General features: G+C 41.0%; 1 protein-coding gene across 2 annotated transcripts in view; it reads right to left on the reverse strand.

Moving 5' to 3' along the window:
• Positions 1–18658, reverse strand: part of PLCE1 (phospholipase C epsilon 1) — a 317614-nt gene that overhangs the window by 265370 nt on the left and 33586 nt on the right. For both annotated transcript variants that reach the window (XM_073794169.1, XM_019939658.3), the window contains exon 2: positions 9305–10861. In XM_073794169.1, the coding sequence (XP_073650270.1) occupies positions 9305–10510 (1206 nt within the window). In that variant the 5' untranslated portion in view covers positions 10511–10861. The remainder of the gene's footprint in view (positions 1–9304; positions 10862–18658) is intronic.

The following is an 18658-nucleotide window of genomic DNA, read 5'->3' on the forward strand; positions in this document are numbered from 1 at the left end:
GGCACCCTGTGAGAGCCCACTAAGTGCTCGCTGATGTACTGCTCCAGGCATTTCAGTGCTTAGCCAGTGATGAAGGAGCATCTCTCCTCTGTCCTGCCATTACTCCAAGTGTTTGAGTGACAAGTTTCTCTCCAAATCAAACCTCCAGGAGGTAGTTCTGGGTGAGGCAGAACACTCACCCCAAAATCCATGGCTGGGACTTAAATCAACAAGTCATAGCCTGCTGGGGTTTTTAACAGGAAACATTAAGTTAATATCTGCAAATCATATACACAGTGTCTGACACGAAGTAGGCAATGAGTCCATGCCTGCCCTCAATTTCCTTTATACCCAAAGGAATTAAAATCCCAGGTCCTAAAGTGACTTGCTTAAGGTCACACAACCAGTTAATAGTAGAGCTGGAACTGGTACTTAGGTCTTTTTTGGGGGTGGGAAGGTGCTACCTCAGGTCTATTATTGAGAGTATTAAGGGGTCAGATGGTTTGAAGGAACTGGCCAAACACCTCCCAAACGCCAACAATGATCTCCTCAACTAACAAACATGGCATGCTGTCCCCATCGCTTTACCACCAACATCATCCCTGACCGTGACTGAGAAACAGAAGCTAGATCCCCTCTGGTCCATGACGGAAATCTGCCTGTACGGGCTGGGGGTTCTGAAGGGCAGGGACAGAGCTCCTGGGTCTTGACAGGAGGGGGCTTTCTTTCCTCCCTGGCCCATTGCGGATAACAGCAGAATCAGGTGTTCCCTTATAAACACAAAACATTTGGAAACTTTCTCAAAGGTCTTTACAGCCAGTTGAAATGGTGGGCCAGGAACAAGGAGGTCCAAACATGTCCCTTCTTTGTCTTTTTGGCAAAATCTGTCGAGGTGACAAGCATGGATCTCTGGGTTCACAGGACTGAAAAAGATCCTTTGAATATCAATGGAAAATTCTGATTCTGTCCTAGGCACTGCACTAAGGAACTGGTTCCAAGCTCTGAGGGTCAGGGGAAGGATAGCTAACAAGCTTGCACTGGGTCTGGGGAAGGAGAGAAGACACCGTAAGTGGGTGGAAACCGCCTTTATTCATTTATAATTCAGGGAGTCATTCAAGAAATACGTATTGAGTACTGACTGTCAGAGAAACTCTGTACTGGGATCCGTGGTAGGGGGAGGGGACTGGTAGTAAAGACCATGGAGAGAATGTGAAATCTAAGCTCAGGAAGGAAGGATGGGTAGGAATTCGCCAGGTAGAAAGGGGTGTTCTAAGCCAGGGGAAGGCAAACTTGCTGTAGAGGACCAGATCATAAATATTTTAGTCTTTGCAGGCCATACAGTCTGGATTGCAGCTACTCAACTCTGCTGTTACAGGGAGAAATCAGCTGTAAACAACACATAAAGGAACAGGTGTGACTGTGTTCCAATAACTTTCATTGGTGAAGAGTAAAATTTGAATTTCTTATAACTTTCACATGTTATGAAATATTATTATTCTTGTGATTTTTTTGAACCCTTTAAAAATGAGGAACCAGGGCTTCCCTGGTGGCGCAGTGGTTGAGAGTCCGCCTGCCGATGCAGGGGACGTGGGTTTGTGCCCCGGTCCGGGAAGATCCCACGTGCCGCAGAGTGGCTGGGCCCATGAGCCATGGCCGCTGAGCCTGTGCGTCCGGAGCCTGTGCTCCGTAACGGGAGAGCTCACAACAGCGAGAGGTCCGCGTACCGCAAGAGAAAATAAAATAAAATAAAAATAAAAATGAGGAACCATTCTTAACTTATATTTTAAGAATATCTGTATTAAGGTATATGGGTGTTTAGTCAAGGCCATTCCTGAACTAGGAAGATAATACGCATTTCTAAAGCAAAGATACTCTTAGACCCTCATACCCAAGGCTGGAACTAGGGTGAGACAAGTAAGCTGCCTAGGGCTCAAAATTTAAGGAGGCGCTCACTGATAAGTACAGGGTTGGCACTTGCAAGACCCTGCCTCCTTAAATTTTGCACCCTAGGCACCTGCTTGTCTCAGCCCAGGCCTGGCCCTGCTGCACCTGTGCATGATGGAGCATGTTACTATGAAGTGGTGACATCCTCCTCAATGCCTCCCTGTGATGCACAAGTTTGCAGGAAACAATCTGGTTCCCAGCCACTGCTCTGTGGAGCAGAATTTGGATAATTAGAAAAATGACCTATATGCATGATAAAAAGCTTGGGCAGAAGAGGAAGGAGAAACTAAGCAGACTGGAGTTTGGAGAGAATTGTGGGGAGAAGGAAGATAGAAAGTTTTACTTGAAAGTTGTTGCTGGTCGGGTAGTGTAAGAAAGACTAAGAATGAGATCAATATCCAACGGAAAGGTTTAACAAGATTCACTGTGCATTAAAATTGGAAGCCTTCTTTGCTGCCCTCTTGACTTCCATTCATTATATCTATACCTATACATGTATCTAGCTATATATTGCAAATCACAATCTGATAATGGACTTATATCCAAAATACGTAAAGAATTCAAAAATTAAAAAAATATTTTTTTAAATGGGCACAGGATTTGAATAGGCATTTCTCCAAAGATGCATACATGGTCAACAAGCACATGAAAAGATGTTCAACATCACTGGCCATCAGGAAAATGCAAATCAAAACCACAATGAGATATCATTTCATACCCCCTAGGATGGCTATAAGCAAAAAGATGGACACTAAGAAATGTTGGTCAGAACGTGGAGGAATTAGAACGCTTGCACATTGCTGGTGGGAATGTAAAAAGCTGCAGCTGCTTTGGAAAAAGGTCTGGCAGTTCCTCAAAAAGCTAAGCACAATTATATGACCCAGCAATTCCACTCCTAGGTATACACTCAAGAAAATATATGTCTACACGAAAACCTGTACACGAAAGTTCACAGCCAAAAAGCAGAAAAAAAGACAATGTCCAGCAACTGATGAATGGATAAAGAAAATGTGGTATATTCATACAATGGAATATCATTCAGCAGAAAAAACTCACATGGTACTCATACATGCTATGAACTTGGAACCCTGAAAATATTATGCTCAGTGAAAGAAGCCAGTCACAAAAGACTGCATACTATATGAGTCCATTCATATGAAGGTCCAGAATAGGGAAATCTATAGACATGGAAAGTAGATTAGTGGATGCTTAGGGCTGGGGGAGGGGGGAAGGGATGGAGAGAATGGAGGGTGATAGCTAAAGGGTACGGGGTTTTTTCTGAGGTGATAAAAATGTTCTAAAATTGTGGAGATGATTGCATACATATGTGAATATACCCCAAACCACTGGATTATATACTTTAAATAGGTAAACTGTATGCTATGTGAATTGTATCTCAATAAAGCCATTTTAAAAAGGAAAAAAAAATCAAAGCATTTCTCCTTCCCTCCAAGGAGGTCTATTGGGTTTCAACGTATGGGCTCTCCTTGAAGATCATTGTGTCCTTGTGTTGCTAAAGGCAGAGGTGGTTTTCTGCTGAGTTCTTTCTGAGGATTTGAGGGGTGATGGCCTGAATGAGAGGGAAGGGGTTGGGGTTCAAGGGCTGAGTGATGGGGTTAGGGATTTGGATAACTGAGCTCTGTTAAGACGCTTGTTTAACCTGAGGCTCTGAATGTATCCAGGCCCGCTGCTACAACAAAAAACTACTGCATGGGGCTCTTCAGGGTCAGAAAATGACCCTAGCACCATTGTCCGAGAAGAGGTTTTCAGGGAAGATCCTGCCTGAGCCATGAGTTAGTCTAGTCATGGAGGGTCAGGGGACGGTCACCACCCCCTCCCCCCACTGCCAAAAATGCTTCAGTCCTTGAGTGTTGAATCCGCATCACTCCAGGAGGCCTATAAGCCCTAAGGGGACTGCTGTACTTGAGTCAGCTCCCGGGGGAGGTAGGGAGGGGCGGTGGCGGGGGAAGAGGGCCACTTCATCACTCATGACTATGGGGAAGTCATTCTATGGGCAGCCTGAGTTCATCCTGTGTAAAAAATGCACAGTGTGGGTTAGATCAGGCCTCCATCTGATGCTCTTATCTTTGCCCACGGGTTCTGATTCTTTTCAGGCCACATTTTAACCACAGCCCATTTCCAGGGATGGGGCAGGCCTCTCCAGCTGCTAATTCTCATTATGCAGGACATCTGGGGAAAAGGAAGAACACGAAAAACATCCTAATCTGATTGTGTCCCAAAGCTAACATAAGAATAACAGTTTATAGCAAATCTTAAAAAAAAAAAAAAAGAGTAACAGTGGCCATGAATACATTCACCTTAAACTACGGCCCAGGGTCAGTGTTTTTCATTCCTTTTTTTTTTGTTTCTCTTTTATTGCCAAATCCTAGCCAAAGAGCTGGTGTGACTACCGAGATGTGGAAGTAAATTCATTCTAAACGGCCCCAATGCAGCTAATAAGTGAAAGCTGTCCTATTGACAGCCCATCACATTTTCCACTGATGCACTAGATGTGACTAAACTGCACAGGGGCTGGCCGGGAACTGGATTCCCTTTCACTGTGCTCAGCAGGAAGGGGCCAGCATCGTCCTATACCCATGTCATGACCCTGACATAACCCTTAGTAATGGAAGAGGAGGCCTGGCATGTCCCCAAGCACAGGCTTTCAGCTTACCTGGGCACCCTGTGAAATTTTAATTATTTCAAGGTCCAACTGTACCCAAGTTGCAGGGAGACCAAATTTCCAGATAAGAAAACAAGACATGTTGCTATTTCAACTGCCATCTATTACAACACTGGACAGCAGGGCTCAATGGATATTTGATCATCCATAACAGTTACAACTTAGAAGATGAATTTATTATCGGTTGGTCCCTTTACACATAATAGAGAAAATAAAGAATCCAGGACATATGTGCTGACAAAGGCATTTATGTTAAACACGCGAATATTTTTCACTGCCTCTTAAGTTTAATTTTCTCTGCTAGAGAACAGAATAAAATGTGAAGGAGAAAGACACATTTTAGAAGGCAGAAAGCAGAACAGGGAATAGCAACATAGAAGCTGGTTTTTAATTTAGTTTTCCTAGTCTGATTTCTAAAAAGTAAAACTTCATTTTTTCTATTTTGTTGTATATATTCTTTCACGGTAAATCCTCTTGTGGATCAAGGCAGGGAAACAAATGAAGCAATAAAACAGGACCTGGTGGGCTGTCTGCCCTGCCACCTTCACATTCTCCATGTTTCATCATTCAGTGCACGGAGAACTAGGTTACATGAGTAATTCCAGCAGACGCAGGATCCTCCTGTACTTCATATTCAGAATAACTCTAGGTACTTAAAACTCCCCAAAATTCGGGCAAGGGGAGAATTTTTTTTTAAAGGAAAAGCACCTTTAACCAACATTTAACCTGGAGACTTTAGCCACTTGCCAAAATATGCCGTCTTGTTGAGCCAATAAACTGAAAGCAGGCAAGGGGGGTTGTAACTGAATAAGGGGTAGGTTTTAATTTTTTACAGGCAGGAGGAGGAAGATACCAATATGGTTAGTCAGTCAGCAAGCATTAATCCTCATTAATGTCTCCCATTGAAATCCATTCTTCCCTGCACAGCTGTGCAAACATAAATTAATTGGGTTATCTTGACGAAGGCATTCAAGAAAAAAATTTTTAATGTGAGGCAAAGGAACTAATTGGACAAATAACACATACTCTAAACGTGTGGGAGGGATTAAGCAAGCTACCACATCATAGATGGAAGGACATACCTTCAAATGCATACCACGGTAAACATCCCTGTGCGAGAAGGCACCAAAGAGTAGAAGGAGGTGGGGACAGTTCATGACAAAGCGCAAGATAACAGCCCCGGGCGAGAAGAGGGGCCAGGCACCGTGCAGAGGACTTTATGGTAGCATTTCATTTAATCCCCCAAGAACCATTATTCCCAGTTTACCTTTAAGGCAATTAGGGACAAGGAGGTTAAACAACTTGCCCAAGGTCACATGGCCAGTAGGTGTTGGAGTCAAAGTCACAATTTCAATTCAGGGCGACTGACTCCAGAGACCATGATTGTAAGCATGGCATTGTCCTGTTTTCTTAATACTTGGCATCGTGCTTGCACTATGGAGAGTATACAAAAGGTAGGGCCATTTCTTGACCTTAATAAACTTACAATCTGATTGGAGAGCTAGGACGGACACATGAAATAATCGAAGAACAGGAACAGGAGAATAACCTTGGGGGTCTGTAGTTTTTTTAGGTGGAGGATGGAATTTACAGGAGCAGGGGGAAAGGGGCTATAATTCATCTGTGCAACTTTTGAGAAGGATTTCCACCAGACTCAAACTAAAGAATGAGATGCAGAGACAATATGATACTTCAGAAAATACTGATTCATTCCTGCCATGTTTGAGTGTTCAAAAAAGGCTCTCCCTTTCAGAAATTACCCTTAAGAAAGGATAGGAGAATAAGCAACAATGTCATACTTGTATAGCACAAGGAACTATATTCAGTATCTTTAATGGAAAAGAATATGAAAAATAATATATATATATAAATAAAACAATCACTTTGCTGTGCACCAGAAACTAACACAACATTGTAAATTAACTACAAAAAAAAAGAAAGAACGAACAAATGAATGAACAGGAGGACAATTGGCCCATCCCCCAGCTTCATCTTTGGGGTTAATAAAAATGGCCACAGCCTCCAGGAAGCCCAGACAGAGAGAAGGAGAGAGAAGTTCCTGAGGTTTACTCTGCAGGAGGTGTGGCAGGCTCTCCCAGCCTCCAGAGACTAAGAAGCAGGAAAAAGATGATTTGCATCATCTCTTTGGTTCTTTTCTTTGGAAATTACCCATCCCAAGGCCTCTGACAGACAGAAAGGGACAGGTTTGAGCTAGGGACCAGTGAACATTCTCAGAAGAAGTGGCAGGGCTCCAGAAACTGGAGGAATGAATAAAGGCATGCCAAAAATTATTCTGAAATTGACATCAGATTCATGACCCTCATGACTGTATAAGTGTGTGGGGAACTCTGATAATGGTTTCAAGCCATCTACTTCCATTTACTTTGCTGTATTTAAATTTCTGTTGTGTTCTTAATGTTCAATTTCAAGTGTACATGGATTTTAAAATCAATGCATTTTTAAGTGGGTTGACATGTTGCCATCAGCAGCAGTTTCATGGTCAGCACTGGACAAGTCACCATAGTGCAGGCAGGACACACATGCCTGGAATGAGCTTTTTTCTCCTGGGTGGACAAAATTCTGTCAGAAGAGCTGGGGAGCATGTGGGTAGCTCACACCAACTCTTGACTCAGGTTTCATGAGGAACCAGATGAAGATTCAAAACCAAATCCCTTGACACTTGCCGGGTTGAACTGCCCATCAAATGTACAGAGAGAAGGGCCTGCAAGCTGTCACTTTTCAGGCAGGCTCCCAGGGCAGCCCTGACACTCCTGAGAACCAGAGCCGGGTCAGGGAATTTAGGGCAGAGCAAATATTCCCGAAATGTCCTGACCAAAAAGCAAAAAGCTCAGTTTAAGCTCCTGGTCAGTGGTTCTCAACTCCATAGAATCATAGAACCACCAGGGGAACTTAGAGAAATTATTCATGCTGTGCCCTACCCCAGTGATTCTGATTCAGAGGGTCTGGGGTGGAGCCTGGACATTGATTCTAACACATAACCAGGGTCAGAGCCACCGTGTGGAACACGAGAAGTCTGAGATACTATGAGCATTAGTAAGTGGGGCTACTCAATCAACATACTGTGAAAAGAACAGAATTCTTTCGTTCCTTTGAAAACTTAATCTAAATTTTATATCTTTCTTGATCCCGAGAAACTAAGAGTGTGAGTTGCCTGGATTACAGGTCCTAGTTATACCACTTACTAGCTAAGTGACTGTGGGCAAGGTACAGAATTTCCTTGAGACTCCGTTTTCTTAGCAATACAATGGGGTTAATAATCAGACCATATCAGAAGGTAGTTGAGATGACTGCATGAAATCAAGTATGTAAGTTATTTGGCCCAATGCCTGGCACATGTAAAATGCACAATAAACATTAGCTCCCATGGTTGATGATGATTAAAATAAAAATATACTAGTCATATTTCAATAAAAGGGATGTTCTAGACCAGGTTTTATTTACTGGGCCAGGTTTTAAGGAACTGTGTAAAACTGAAATGCAAGAGTTATAGAAAGGGCTCTTCCATGAAGATCAGTTGAAGGAAGTAGGGCTATTTAGCCAGAGAAGGGAAAAACCGAGATGATACATGGTGCTGGCTTCCGATGCAAGGATCAGGTCCAAGAGTGGGCAGCTAATTGTGTGCATTTCTAAAGCAGGAATCTTAACTTAAACAGGGGGAACTGTGGATAGAACTCAGAGAGCCCAGAAAGTTGGATGAAAAAGAATTTTTTTATTAATCTCAAATAGAAATGTAGAATTTCCTTCAATTATGAATGTAAGCAACAAACTTCAGTAATACTGGCAGTACCTGTGCTTTTTGCCACCAACAGAAACCACAGATATTTCCATATATTATAGTCACGGAAGAGACCTAAAATAGTATTTACAATTAGGGTGACCAACTGCCCTGGTTTGCCCAAGACTGAGTGGCTTCCCAGAGCATGGGACTTGCAGTGCTAAAACTGGGAAAGCCCCAGGTAAACCATTCCCTACTAACATTCATCCTACTTTGAAACTATGATTGTTATCACATTGCTAGATGCTATTATTGCATTATGCCATTACGGTACTCTGCTATATTACAATTTCAAAATTATCTTGATAAACGTATATCCACATAATCTGTGTCTTTTATGATCCTTTGTACTTCGTTTGATGCATTTAAAAGTGCTCTTCTCAGTTTAAAGACTTTACCAAATTGCCAAAAGGGCCTATGGCATAAAAAGGGTGAAGGGGGAAGAAACTGGGAGCATTGGCTAGAAAACGGAGGAAAACAGATTTAAGTTCCTTTAGGCCTTGCAACCTAAGAGCAAACAATGAGCTACATGGTAGAAGAGGACAGAAGCATATATCTCCAAAGGACACAACTAGACAATCAGTTGAGGGAGCCCGTTTCCCACTCTCAGTTGTCTCCATCTTATAATCCTGTGCACAGTAACCAGGGGCTATCCCTAATTTCTCCTATCCTGATGATGTATGTATGTGTATTTTGTTACTTATATTGTTGTGGCATTAACACAATCTTGATAGCTGTCAATTCCAGTATCTGTTAGGTCTACTAGTTTCCAAAAATTACAAATGCTTCCTCTAAGAGTCATTTGCCAGAACTGAAAATTTCCCATGAATTAAGACAACGGAGATTTGGATTTTTAAAAACTCAACTTTAAAGAATTGATCAAAAGAAACTTTAACTCTTACCGGATACCACTGGGCTTCTGACGGACATTGGCCCCCATCTTGCCTCGTCACCACTGTTGACAGCCGTTCCATGACTCTCCCACAAGGCAGTAAGAGACTGTTTCTCTTCCGATCAACGTGACTCCAAGCCCCCAGCCCAATGTGACCGGAAGGCAGAGTTCTCACAATTGCCCTTGTCCCAGTGTATACAGATTTCTTTACTTCCCTGTCATTTTTACAAAATCTCCTCACTAGCCAAGTGGACCGCTCCTTCTTGCTTTTGAATAAATCTTCTTCTGCATCTTCACAATTGTCAGGGAAGTCCTCAAAATGGCTCAGAAAGGTCTTGGCAGGTGGACTGTCCATAAAATCCTCCCCGCAAAAGCTGTCACTTGAACATACTACATCGGCCTTCGGGCAAGAGCCTTCAAAGCACAAGTATTTGTCATTCAAGGGGTCACAAGGATCATACTGCAGCTGCCTATTCTTACTGTCACAGTTACTTGCCAATTCCATCAGTTTACAAGTATACACCATGTAATTGTTCTTTTGTTCCCCACCAACAGCAGGTAGTACACAGTTTCCACAATCATCCAAAATCAAGTTATCCGACAGGGGACAGAAAGTGTCTGACATTCTTCTGTCAACTTCATACTGAAAGTGAAATACCGCCATGTTGCTGTCAGGGTGTGCCCTGCCCGTCTCTAAGATGGCTGATTGAGCTCCTAATGGACTAATAATGCCCGCGGGAGGTCCATCTATTTCCAGTTGAATTCCAGGGAACACCTTTCTTTCCAGTGAAGAAGGGATTCCAGTTTCCAAACACAGGCCTTCCTCTGTGGTAGAATCACACGTTTCATAAAACTGGCTCTGAGGAAGGCCACACTGATGGTTTTTCAGCATGTTGTTGCAGTTAACGTTAAGGTTTTTCACAGAGTCTGGTATGCTTTTCTCCCAGCACTCTTCATTACTGTTCTCATCACTCGTTATTTTCTCCCTTGCTACTGAGAGAATCTGGGGCAAGTTGCTTCCAGAAGGTTCTTCTGTAAGTTTGGTCAGTTGTGAGATGGTATGAGAAGTCTCCCCGCTCTGCCTGACAGGATGCGTCTTTGGAACACTGATGTCCGAGACCTTATCGTTACTTTCATCTACAGCCGACTGAGCAGATACCACTTTTCGCTGAGTCACAGGTCTGAGGACAGAAGCTGCCATTTCTTCAGAAGTCATCGTGACCAATGAGCAGGCTTTAGCTACCGCTGTTTCTCCCCGTTTGTGATCATGTCAAAATGTTAATAAAACTATGGGTTATTAAAATAATCTCAGGTGTATAAGCCCTCTGAGAAACAAAGTGACAATTCCTTCATTTAGGTGCATTAAGAGCCACATAAATTTCCCCAGTTATCACTTCCTACCATGTGCAGTATGCTCTTCGAGATCAAGGTTTTAAGGCGGTAGATCAATTTTCTTTCTTTGGTCATTTGAAGCAATTCTTTCGAAGACTTTTATTCGACATTGCATTCTGTAACCTCTGATTCATCACTGGCTTACAATGATTTAAAAATCCAGTTCGAATGTATCCTGTGAGAAAAAGGGATAATGTCAAACACTGTGGCACTAAACAGGTTTTCAAACATGAACTCATAATTCTAAGCTAAGGCAAACTACGAATCCATTTTGAGTAAGGAGTTTTGCAATCAGAAGTTGGTATCATTTTTCTGATTCAGTATTTCAGAACTTCTGTTTCCAGTCAGAATGGAGTAACAGAGACCAGATTTATCTTCCTTCCTTAAACAACTGAAAAAAAATCAGAAAAAAATAATGAAATAATGGTTTTCAGATATTGAACAACAGGCAACATAGAACAATGATCCCTGAAAGAAGAAAAAAACAAATAAGGTGAGCTCTATAAATGCCCTAGCTTATAGCTTAAGAGTTTTTAGGCTACCGGGGAGGGAGGTGGGACCCAGATGAAACCCAACAGTGTGTCTAATTTAAAGAGAAGTAGTTGAGAATTCAAAGAGGCCAAGGAAGTTAGAGAAAGAAGACACATGAAGTAGAGAGGAGCAAAGATAAGGATGATAGCAGGCTTCTCATAGAAACAATGCAAGCCAGAAGACAGTGGAGTAAACCTTTAAAGTACTGGGGGGAAAAAAAAAAATATATATATATGTATATATATATATACTGCCTACTTAGACTTCTATACTCAGCAAAAATCTTTTGAAAACAAAAATGAAATAAGGACTTTTTAGACATATAACGCTGGAAGAATTCATCACTAGCAAACTTACATATAAGAAATGGTAAAAGAAGTCCTTTAGGCAGAAGGAAGATGATACCTGATAGAAATCTGAATCTATAAAAAGAAATAAAGAGTATGAAAAATGTTAAATATGTGGATAAATACAATTTTTTCTTACTTTTTAAATAACTTAAGATAACTGACCATTTAAAGCAAAAATAGTAACAAGGCATTGTGGAGTTACTAACAAATGCAGAAGTGAAATATATGACAATAATAGCACAAAGGTCAAGAGAGAGGAAATGGAAATATATTGTTATAAGATTATTTTCTACATGAATCGGGATAACATTACTTAAAGTCAGGTTGTCATAAGCTAAAGATGTATCCTATAAGCCCCAGTGCAACCACTTCAAGAAAAAAACATAGGAAATAAGTAAAGATATTAGAATCTTAAAATTTTTTTCAAATAATAAAAAAGAAGGCAGAAAAAAGGAAAAGGTGAACAAAGAACAGATGCAACAAATGGGAGACAAATGATAGATTTAAACCTTTCAAAGAACATCTTTGGGCAGTGTTTCTAATTTTTTCCCATAAAGTATATACATTTTTAACTCCCTCTGTTTCATTTGAATAAATTATTCAGTTGAATGTCAACTGACATAAACATTTTCAATTTGTGAAAGACATTATTTAAAAAAATAATTTAGCCTATTTTATTCTCCAAATTATTGAACCCTGCTCTCTGCTGGGAACCGTGTAATGGGCTAGAAAGCCAGGACCTGCTTGCAAGTCTATTAAGGAGAGACAATTGAACAGATTTCAGTCCAATGTGGCAAGTGCAATTATAAAGGATATTCAAGGCACTCTGGGCCCATAGGGTGCCCATCACAAGTATACTGTTCCTTTATAGGTAAAGCTGTTCTTCCCAAGGCAACTGATGGCATTCAGGCTCTGCTGTCAACAGCAGATTCACCCTGTCTTTGCTCTTTGCTACACAGATGTCCCTCTTCTCCTTGCTTCCTCCTTTTCCGCTCTTCCCTTCTTCTCTTACATATATGTCTCCTCAAGCAAGGACAGTCACAAACTCTCACCTGCTTTCAGCACATGCAGGTCTTCACAACTACCTTGAAGATCAGAGGACACCCTATCGATCATATACATCACAAGGAACAAACCAACCCACCCAGAGCAGCAACGTCCTAATACAACATCCTAACCCTTTCCACCTTTTGTGTCTTCCTTCCAACTTGGTTTCTTTTTTATTTTCTTTGGAAAATGCCTCTCTTATTTTTGTAGATATATGCTCAGTATAAAACAATTCAAACAATGCAGAAAAACACACACATTTTTTTTTACCTTAACACAAATTCCACCACCCAGAGATAACCATGATTAATACTATGAGGAACCTCCTTCCAGAATGCTCCCTATGTATTAACATACAGAGGTATAAGTATATAATTACACAAATACCAGATCATACTGTACATGCTGTTTTATACCTGCTTTTAAAAATTCAAAACATGAACAACTTTTCATGTCAAGAACTATACTGAATACTTTAATGGCTTACGGCACCAGCTTTCAATATCTTTGCTCCATTTTTTAGAGGAATGTAATTTTTCAAGCCAAAGCCTTCAGATTGACAGTTCATCCATCCTTTCTAACCCATGAGGAAGGTAATTCAAGGTAGGTGCTGCTTAAGTCCTGTTCTAAGCATTTTATAATTCTTATCTCATGTAATTCTCACTCAACTCTACCAGATACTGTGATGGTTTTAAAATATGTCCACAAATTCTGTGATACTCTTCCTTTCAAAATGTGGAGACTGATTCCCCTTTCCTTGAATGTGGGCTCTACTTAGTGACGTCCTTCTAACACAGACAATGACATGGAAGTAACAGTGTATGACTTCTGAGAATAGCTCATAAAAGTCATCGGAGTTCCTTCTTGGCTCTTCCTCTCTTGCTTTCTCTGGGGGATATCAGCTACCATGTCATAAGGAGAGTTCCCTGTGGCAAGAACTGAAGCCTCCTGCCAACGGCTACTTGAGTGAGCCACCTTGGAAAGTGATCCTCCAACCTCAGTCAAGGCTCCACATGAAGGCAGCCTTACTCGACTTCTTGACTGTAACCTCACCAGTGACCCAGAGCCAGAAGCACTCACCTGAGCCCTTTCCAAATTCCTGCCCCACAGAAACTGTGAGATAATAAATGTTCATTGTTTTGAGGCATTAAGTTTTGGGGATAATTCGTTGCACAGCAATAAGTAACTAATATAGATGAGTTCCATCATTATCCACGTGTGAGAGATTAAAAACCCAAGCAGAGAAAAGCTAAGTCACTTGCCAAAGATCACACGGCTGGAAAATGGTAAAGTCAGGATTCAAATCCAAGAAGCCTGACTCTAGAACCTACGCTCTTCTCCATAGTTATGCTGCTTTCTTTGCTATCTAGTCTAAAACCCCACAGGTTTGAATTTCTGATGTCCCCTGGTTACAGAGATCGATGGCTCCTGGGAGAATCCTCTTTTATTTGCATTTGTCTCTGGAAGAGGCTGAGGTTTCTGTTTTGCCTCCAGGTGTAACCAGGACTGAGCAACATCCCAGGAAAATGACTCCCTGGAGCACTGACTTGGCTCCAGCTCACGTCATTCCTTTATTCGACAAATATTTATTGAGTACAAAATTAAACGAGGCACAATTAAATGTGCCCCTGATTTCCTTACAAGTTAATGCTTCATCGGTTAAGATACAGTGCAAATAAGGTGATGATGATCTGGGTTAACACAGAGGAAGAGCATCTAAATCAGATGGTGGGCACAAGGTGGGAGTGACTGCAGGAAGTATTTCTTGGAAAAGATGATGACCGAGCTGAGGTATGAAAGACAAAACAGAGTTAGCTAGAAAAGAGGTGTACGGACTTTTACGAGAAGAGCAATTGTGGACTCTCCTAGAGAGAAATAGAAAGACACTGCCGCCTGGCAATTCCGGCAAATATTTTAACCACTTTGCGGTTTGATTTCCTCTCCTGTAAAATTGAAATAAAATCACCTACTTCATAAAACTGTGAAGGAAATGTTCTGAAAACCAAAAGTTCAGTGCAAATGTTTGTTATTCTATGCCTTGTAAATGTCTTGATGAGAGAAGATGACCAGAGTTTAGCAACTCTGTTGTATTTGTGACATGGTGTTGAATTACTTTTGCCAGATTCACACATTCCACTCCTCAGGTCCAGTCAAATTTGAATTTCTATTCTATAACTGGGATTGACTCCCTGAATCTCAGCTGCATGACCACAGCTGGTTATATGATCAATCTCGAACTGCCCTTACCACATCTATAACATTGGAGTGAAACATACATGTTGCAAATGTCAGCAGTGCCTGGCCCATCAGTAAATGTTAATTTTCTACCTATCTCCTCTAGGTTGTCTTTGAGGGAAGTTGGGTTTGGTTAGAGTTATAGTTAGCATTAGACTGTTAACTGAAGAAAAGCTGAAGTCCGAATGAAGATCAGAGTCTAACAGATTTGAAAAAGAAAGGGATGGAAAAAAGGATTCTTCATTTCTTAATGTGCACAGGTTTGTGGGGAAGATTGGAGAAGGGCCAGCCTGGGAGAGGTCAAACAATATGTGAGTTAAGAATATGGCAGAACAAGAGAGGACTTGTCAAGGTAGCGTTTCCAAGCTAGAGATGAATTGGGATAGATAATGTGTCAAGGGAAATGACTGGCCAGGAAGTAAAGTTATGGAGACGCAGGGGGTGCTAGAAATCCTAGCCAATCCTAGCTAGAAATTCTAGCCAAATCTTGTAGTAAGACAAGAAAAAGAAATGAAAGGTATAAGAAGAATCAGGAGTGTCACAGAGTAAGTTTTCAGCTTCAGAGTAGGGGAATATCAGTCATAAATAACCTTGTTGGTAAGTTTCCATGGGCTAAATCGGGGGCTAGCAAACTATAGCACCAGGCCAAAATCTGGCCTGCTATCTGTTTTTGTAAACAAAATTTTATAGGGACACAGTCGTGGCCATTCATTTATATAATGTCCACGGCTACTTTCCCATTACAGTGGTAGAGTTGAGAAATTGTGACAGAGACCATGTGACCTGCAAAGCCAGAAATATTTACCATCTAGCCCTTTACAGAAAAAGTTTGTCAAACTACACACTAAATAAATGAGTTAACAAAATGCCTGTTTAGAGACAGAAAACTAAGCGTGAGGCTTATTAGCCATTTTCATGTATTTGAAGAACTGAAATGAGGAAAAAGGCTTGTTTCATAGTTTCAAAAGGTAAGATCAGGGCCAAAACAAATGAATTATTGGGGAGGCATGCTTTGGCTTAGTTTGATAAATAATTCCCTAACTTTTAGAGCTGTTCCACAAAGGACAGGCTATCTTGGACAGCAGTCTTCTCCTCATTGTTGATAGAAAGATTTAAACAGGAGAGGTATGATATCCAGCATAGTAGGTATTCAATGTCTGTTGAACAAATAATAGAGTGAATGAATGACTGCCTATAATGTTTAATTATAAAAACAATGGCTAATACTTATTAAGCATGTATTGTATGTCAGGCATGTTCTAAGCACAGTGTACGTATTATCTCATTTCATCTTCATCTTTTTTTTTTTTTAACATCTTTATTGGGGTATAATTGCTTTACAATGGTGTGTTAGTTTCTGCTTTATAACAAAGTGAATCAGTCATACATAAACATATGTTCCCATATGTCTTCCCTCTTGCGTCTCCCTCCCTCCCACCCTCCCTATCCCACCCCTCCAGGCTGTCACAAAGCACCGAGCCAATATCCCTGTGCCATGCGGCTGCTTCCCACTAGCTATCTACCTTACTACGTTTGTTAGTGTGTATATGCCCATGACTCTCTCTCGCCCTGTCACAGCTCACCCTTCCCCCTCCCCATAAACTCAAGTCCATTCTCTAGGAGGTCTGCGTCTTTATTCCTGCTTTACCCCTAAGTTCTTCATGACATTTTTTTTCTTAACATCTTCATCTTTTATCTCATAAAATTATCAGTAGGGTGACAGAGACTTGCTAATTGTCCCCCCAAATCTGTTCTCATTTTCCTCAATAATAGAACTTCTGAATTTTAGTGAAATTTAGTGGCCATCCCTTTATTAGCCTCCCCTACAGCTAGATGTAGTAATACAAGTAAGTTAGTGCTAATTAGATATAAGCAAAATGGTTTGCTACTTATGGACAGTGTCCTTGAAGGGAGAGAGTGTGCCCTTCTCTTCCTCCTCTTTCTCCCTTCTGCTGGCTGCAGGGAAGGCATGATGGCTGGAGCTAAAGCAGCCATATCAGACTGTGAGGTAAACATGAGAATAGATGCCTTGCATAGCAAAGAAACAAGATAGAAGCCACTGTGCCTGTTTCCTAGATTTGGAAGAGAGAAAAATAAAATGCTATCTTCTTTAAGCTACCACTATTTTAGGTTTTCTGTCACAGGCATCCAGATCTGTTCCTAACTAATAAAGGTGAGTACTATTGTCGTCCCCATTTTATGAATGAGGCTCAGAGTATTTGAGTCACTTATGTAAGAGTACAGAGGAGTGTAACAAGGAAGCTATATAGAAAATTCCTGCATTGGAGGGAAAGTTATAGTCCCTAATTCCTACTACATCTCCAAGTTTATGCTCTTAAACCAGACGGAATGCTTTGCGTCATACAAAATAGTAAAATTAGAAAAATATTAAATACAAGCATATTGTCTTTTCTAACTGTAGGTGTTGGAAGGAGGTGGAGTATGACAACAACAACAAAAACTAATCTACTAGACAACTGTCAATTATTTATTAAGCACCTGTTATATTCCACAGGGCTCAGAAAGCAAGATGGCCAAGGACCAGGGGATCAGTAAAGCTCTGATGGAGGGAGATTTGAGCTGGAACTTTACAAAGAGGTAGCGATTATTTTTATCCATATTCGGGTAGAACGAGCATTGTAAAGAAAGTTGAAGAAAATATAATGCATAACCGTGAATTCATCTGAAGCTCGTAGGAGAACATTTCAACTAATCAAAGAAACTGAAAATTGCGCAGTAATTTCACCATCATGGAAGAGAAATACTAGGGTAACCAACAAAGTTGGTAACAGAATAGTTCTATTTGCATCTTAACTTACAGGATTTTATAGAGTCCCTTTGAGTATCATGTGTATGACAGACAAACAACCATGCCACAGTTATTTACTTACGCATGCTCTTCTCCAAAGTCCACTCAGCAAAGAGATTAAAGAAAATATTATGTCTGCACAACCCTTTCCTCCCTTTCTCCCAACCACAGGCACGTGGAGTGCACGGTTGTAGGTGTTTGCACACACCCACACCCAAACTGCATGATATGAGTCAGTCTTCACTCTTTCTTCTCCGGTGAATGTCTGCTGTTCCAGCCTCTCCTGACCTCCTTTCTCTGAACTATGATGACAGAAATTCCTTACGTCACAAAGAAACAAAGATTTTAAAACACTCCCAAAAGGCACTGGTGTACCCATCCAGATCATTTTCCAAGACCCCAACGACTTAACCCTTTGTGACTTCTACTCTCTTTATTAGAAAAGTTTCAGAGTTTGATGCTAGACTTATGACCCAGAAAACTCAGAGAGACCTTAATCTTTCTACTCTGTGTACACTGGATATCAGGAGTTGATTTGATAGGTTACACAAATAAATATTTTTGAATGAATACATTGATAGGGCTGCCGATACAGTAACATGGAGGATCACAAAAAAAGTTTGTCTATGCAGGTTAATTCTCAATTGTAAAACTCCCAAGGAAAGGAAATCCTCACTGTAAATACAGTCTCCAGTCAGCTTGCAAACTGCCCCTTCTCTCCCTATTGCTCTCCCAGAAATATGGGGATACAGACATTAGTAGAATGTAACTTTAAGCCAAGAGCGGAGGCAAATAGGATTATGGTGTTGACACTCACAGGACGTATGCACACAGAGATTCATGTTTTTGATAAGATGATGAGAAGAGAGAAAAGTGGGCAGTAGAAGATGGTATTTGACCCTCCATGATTTAGTCCCAATCGATTTTTTCCAGTTTCATCTCTGACCAATACCCTCAAGGAAAAGATATCCTGTCACACTGTTCTTTTGCCCTTTATTGA

The sequence above is a fragment of the Tursiops truncatus genome, chromosome 16 (assembly GCF_011762595.2).
Source record: "Tursiops truncatus isolate mTurTru1 chromosome 16, mTurTru1.mat.Y, whole genome shotgun sequence".
Classification (NCBI taxonomy): Eukaryota; Metazoa; Chordata; class Mammalia; order Artiodactyla; family Delphinidae; genus Tursiops; species Tursiops truncatus.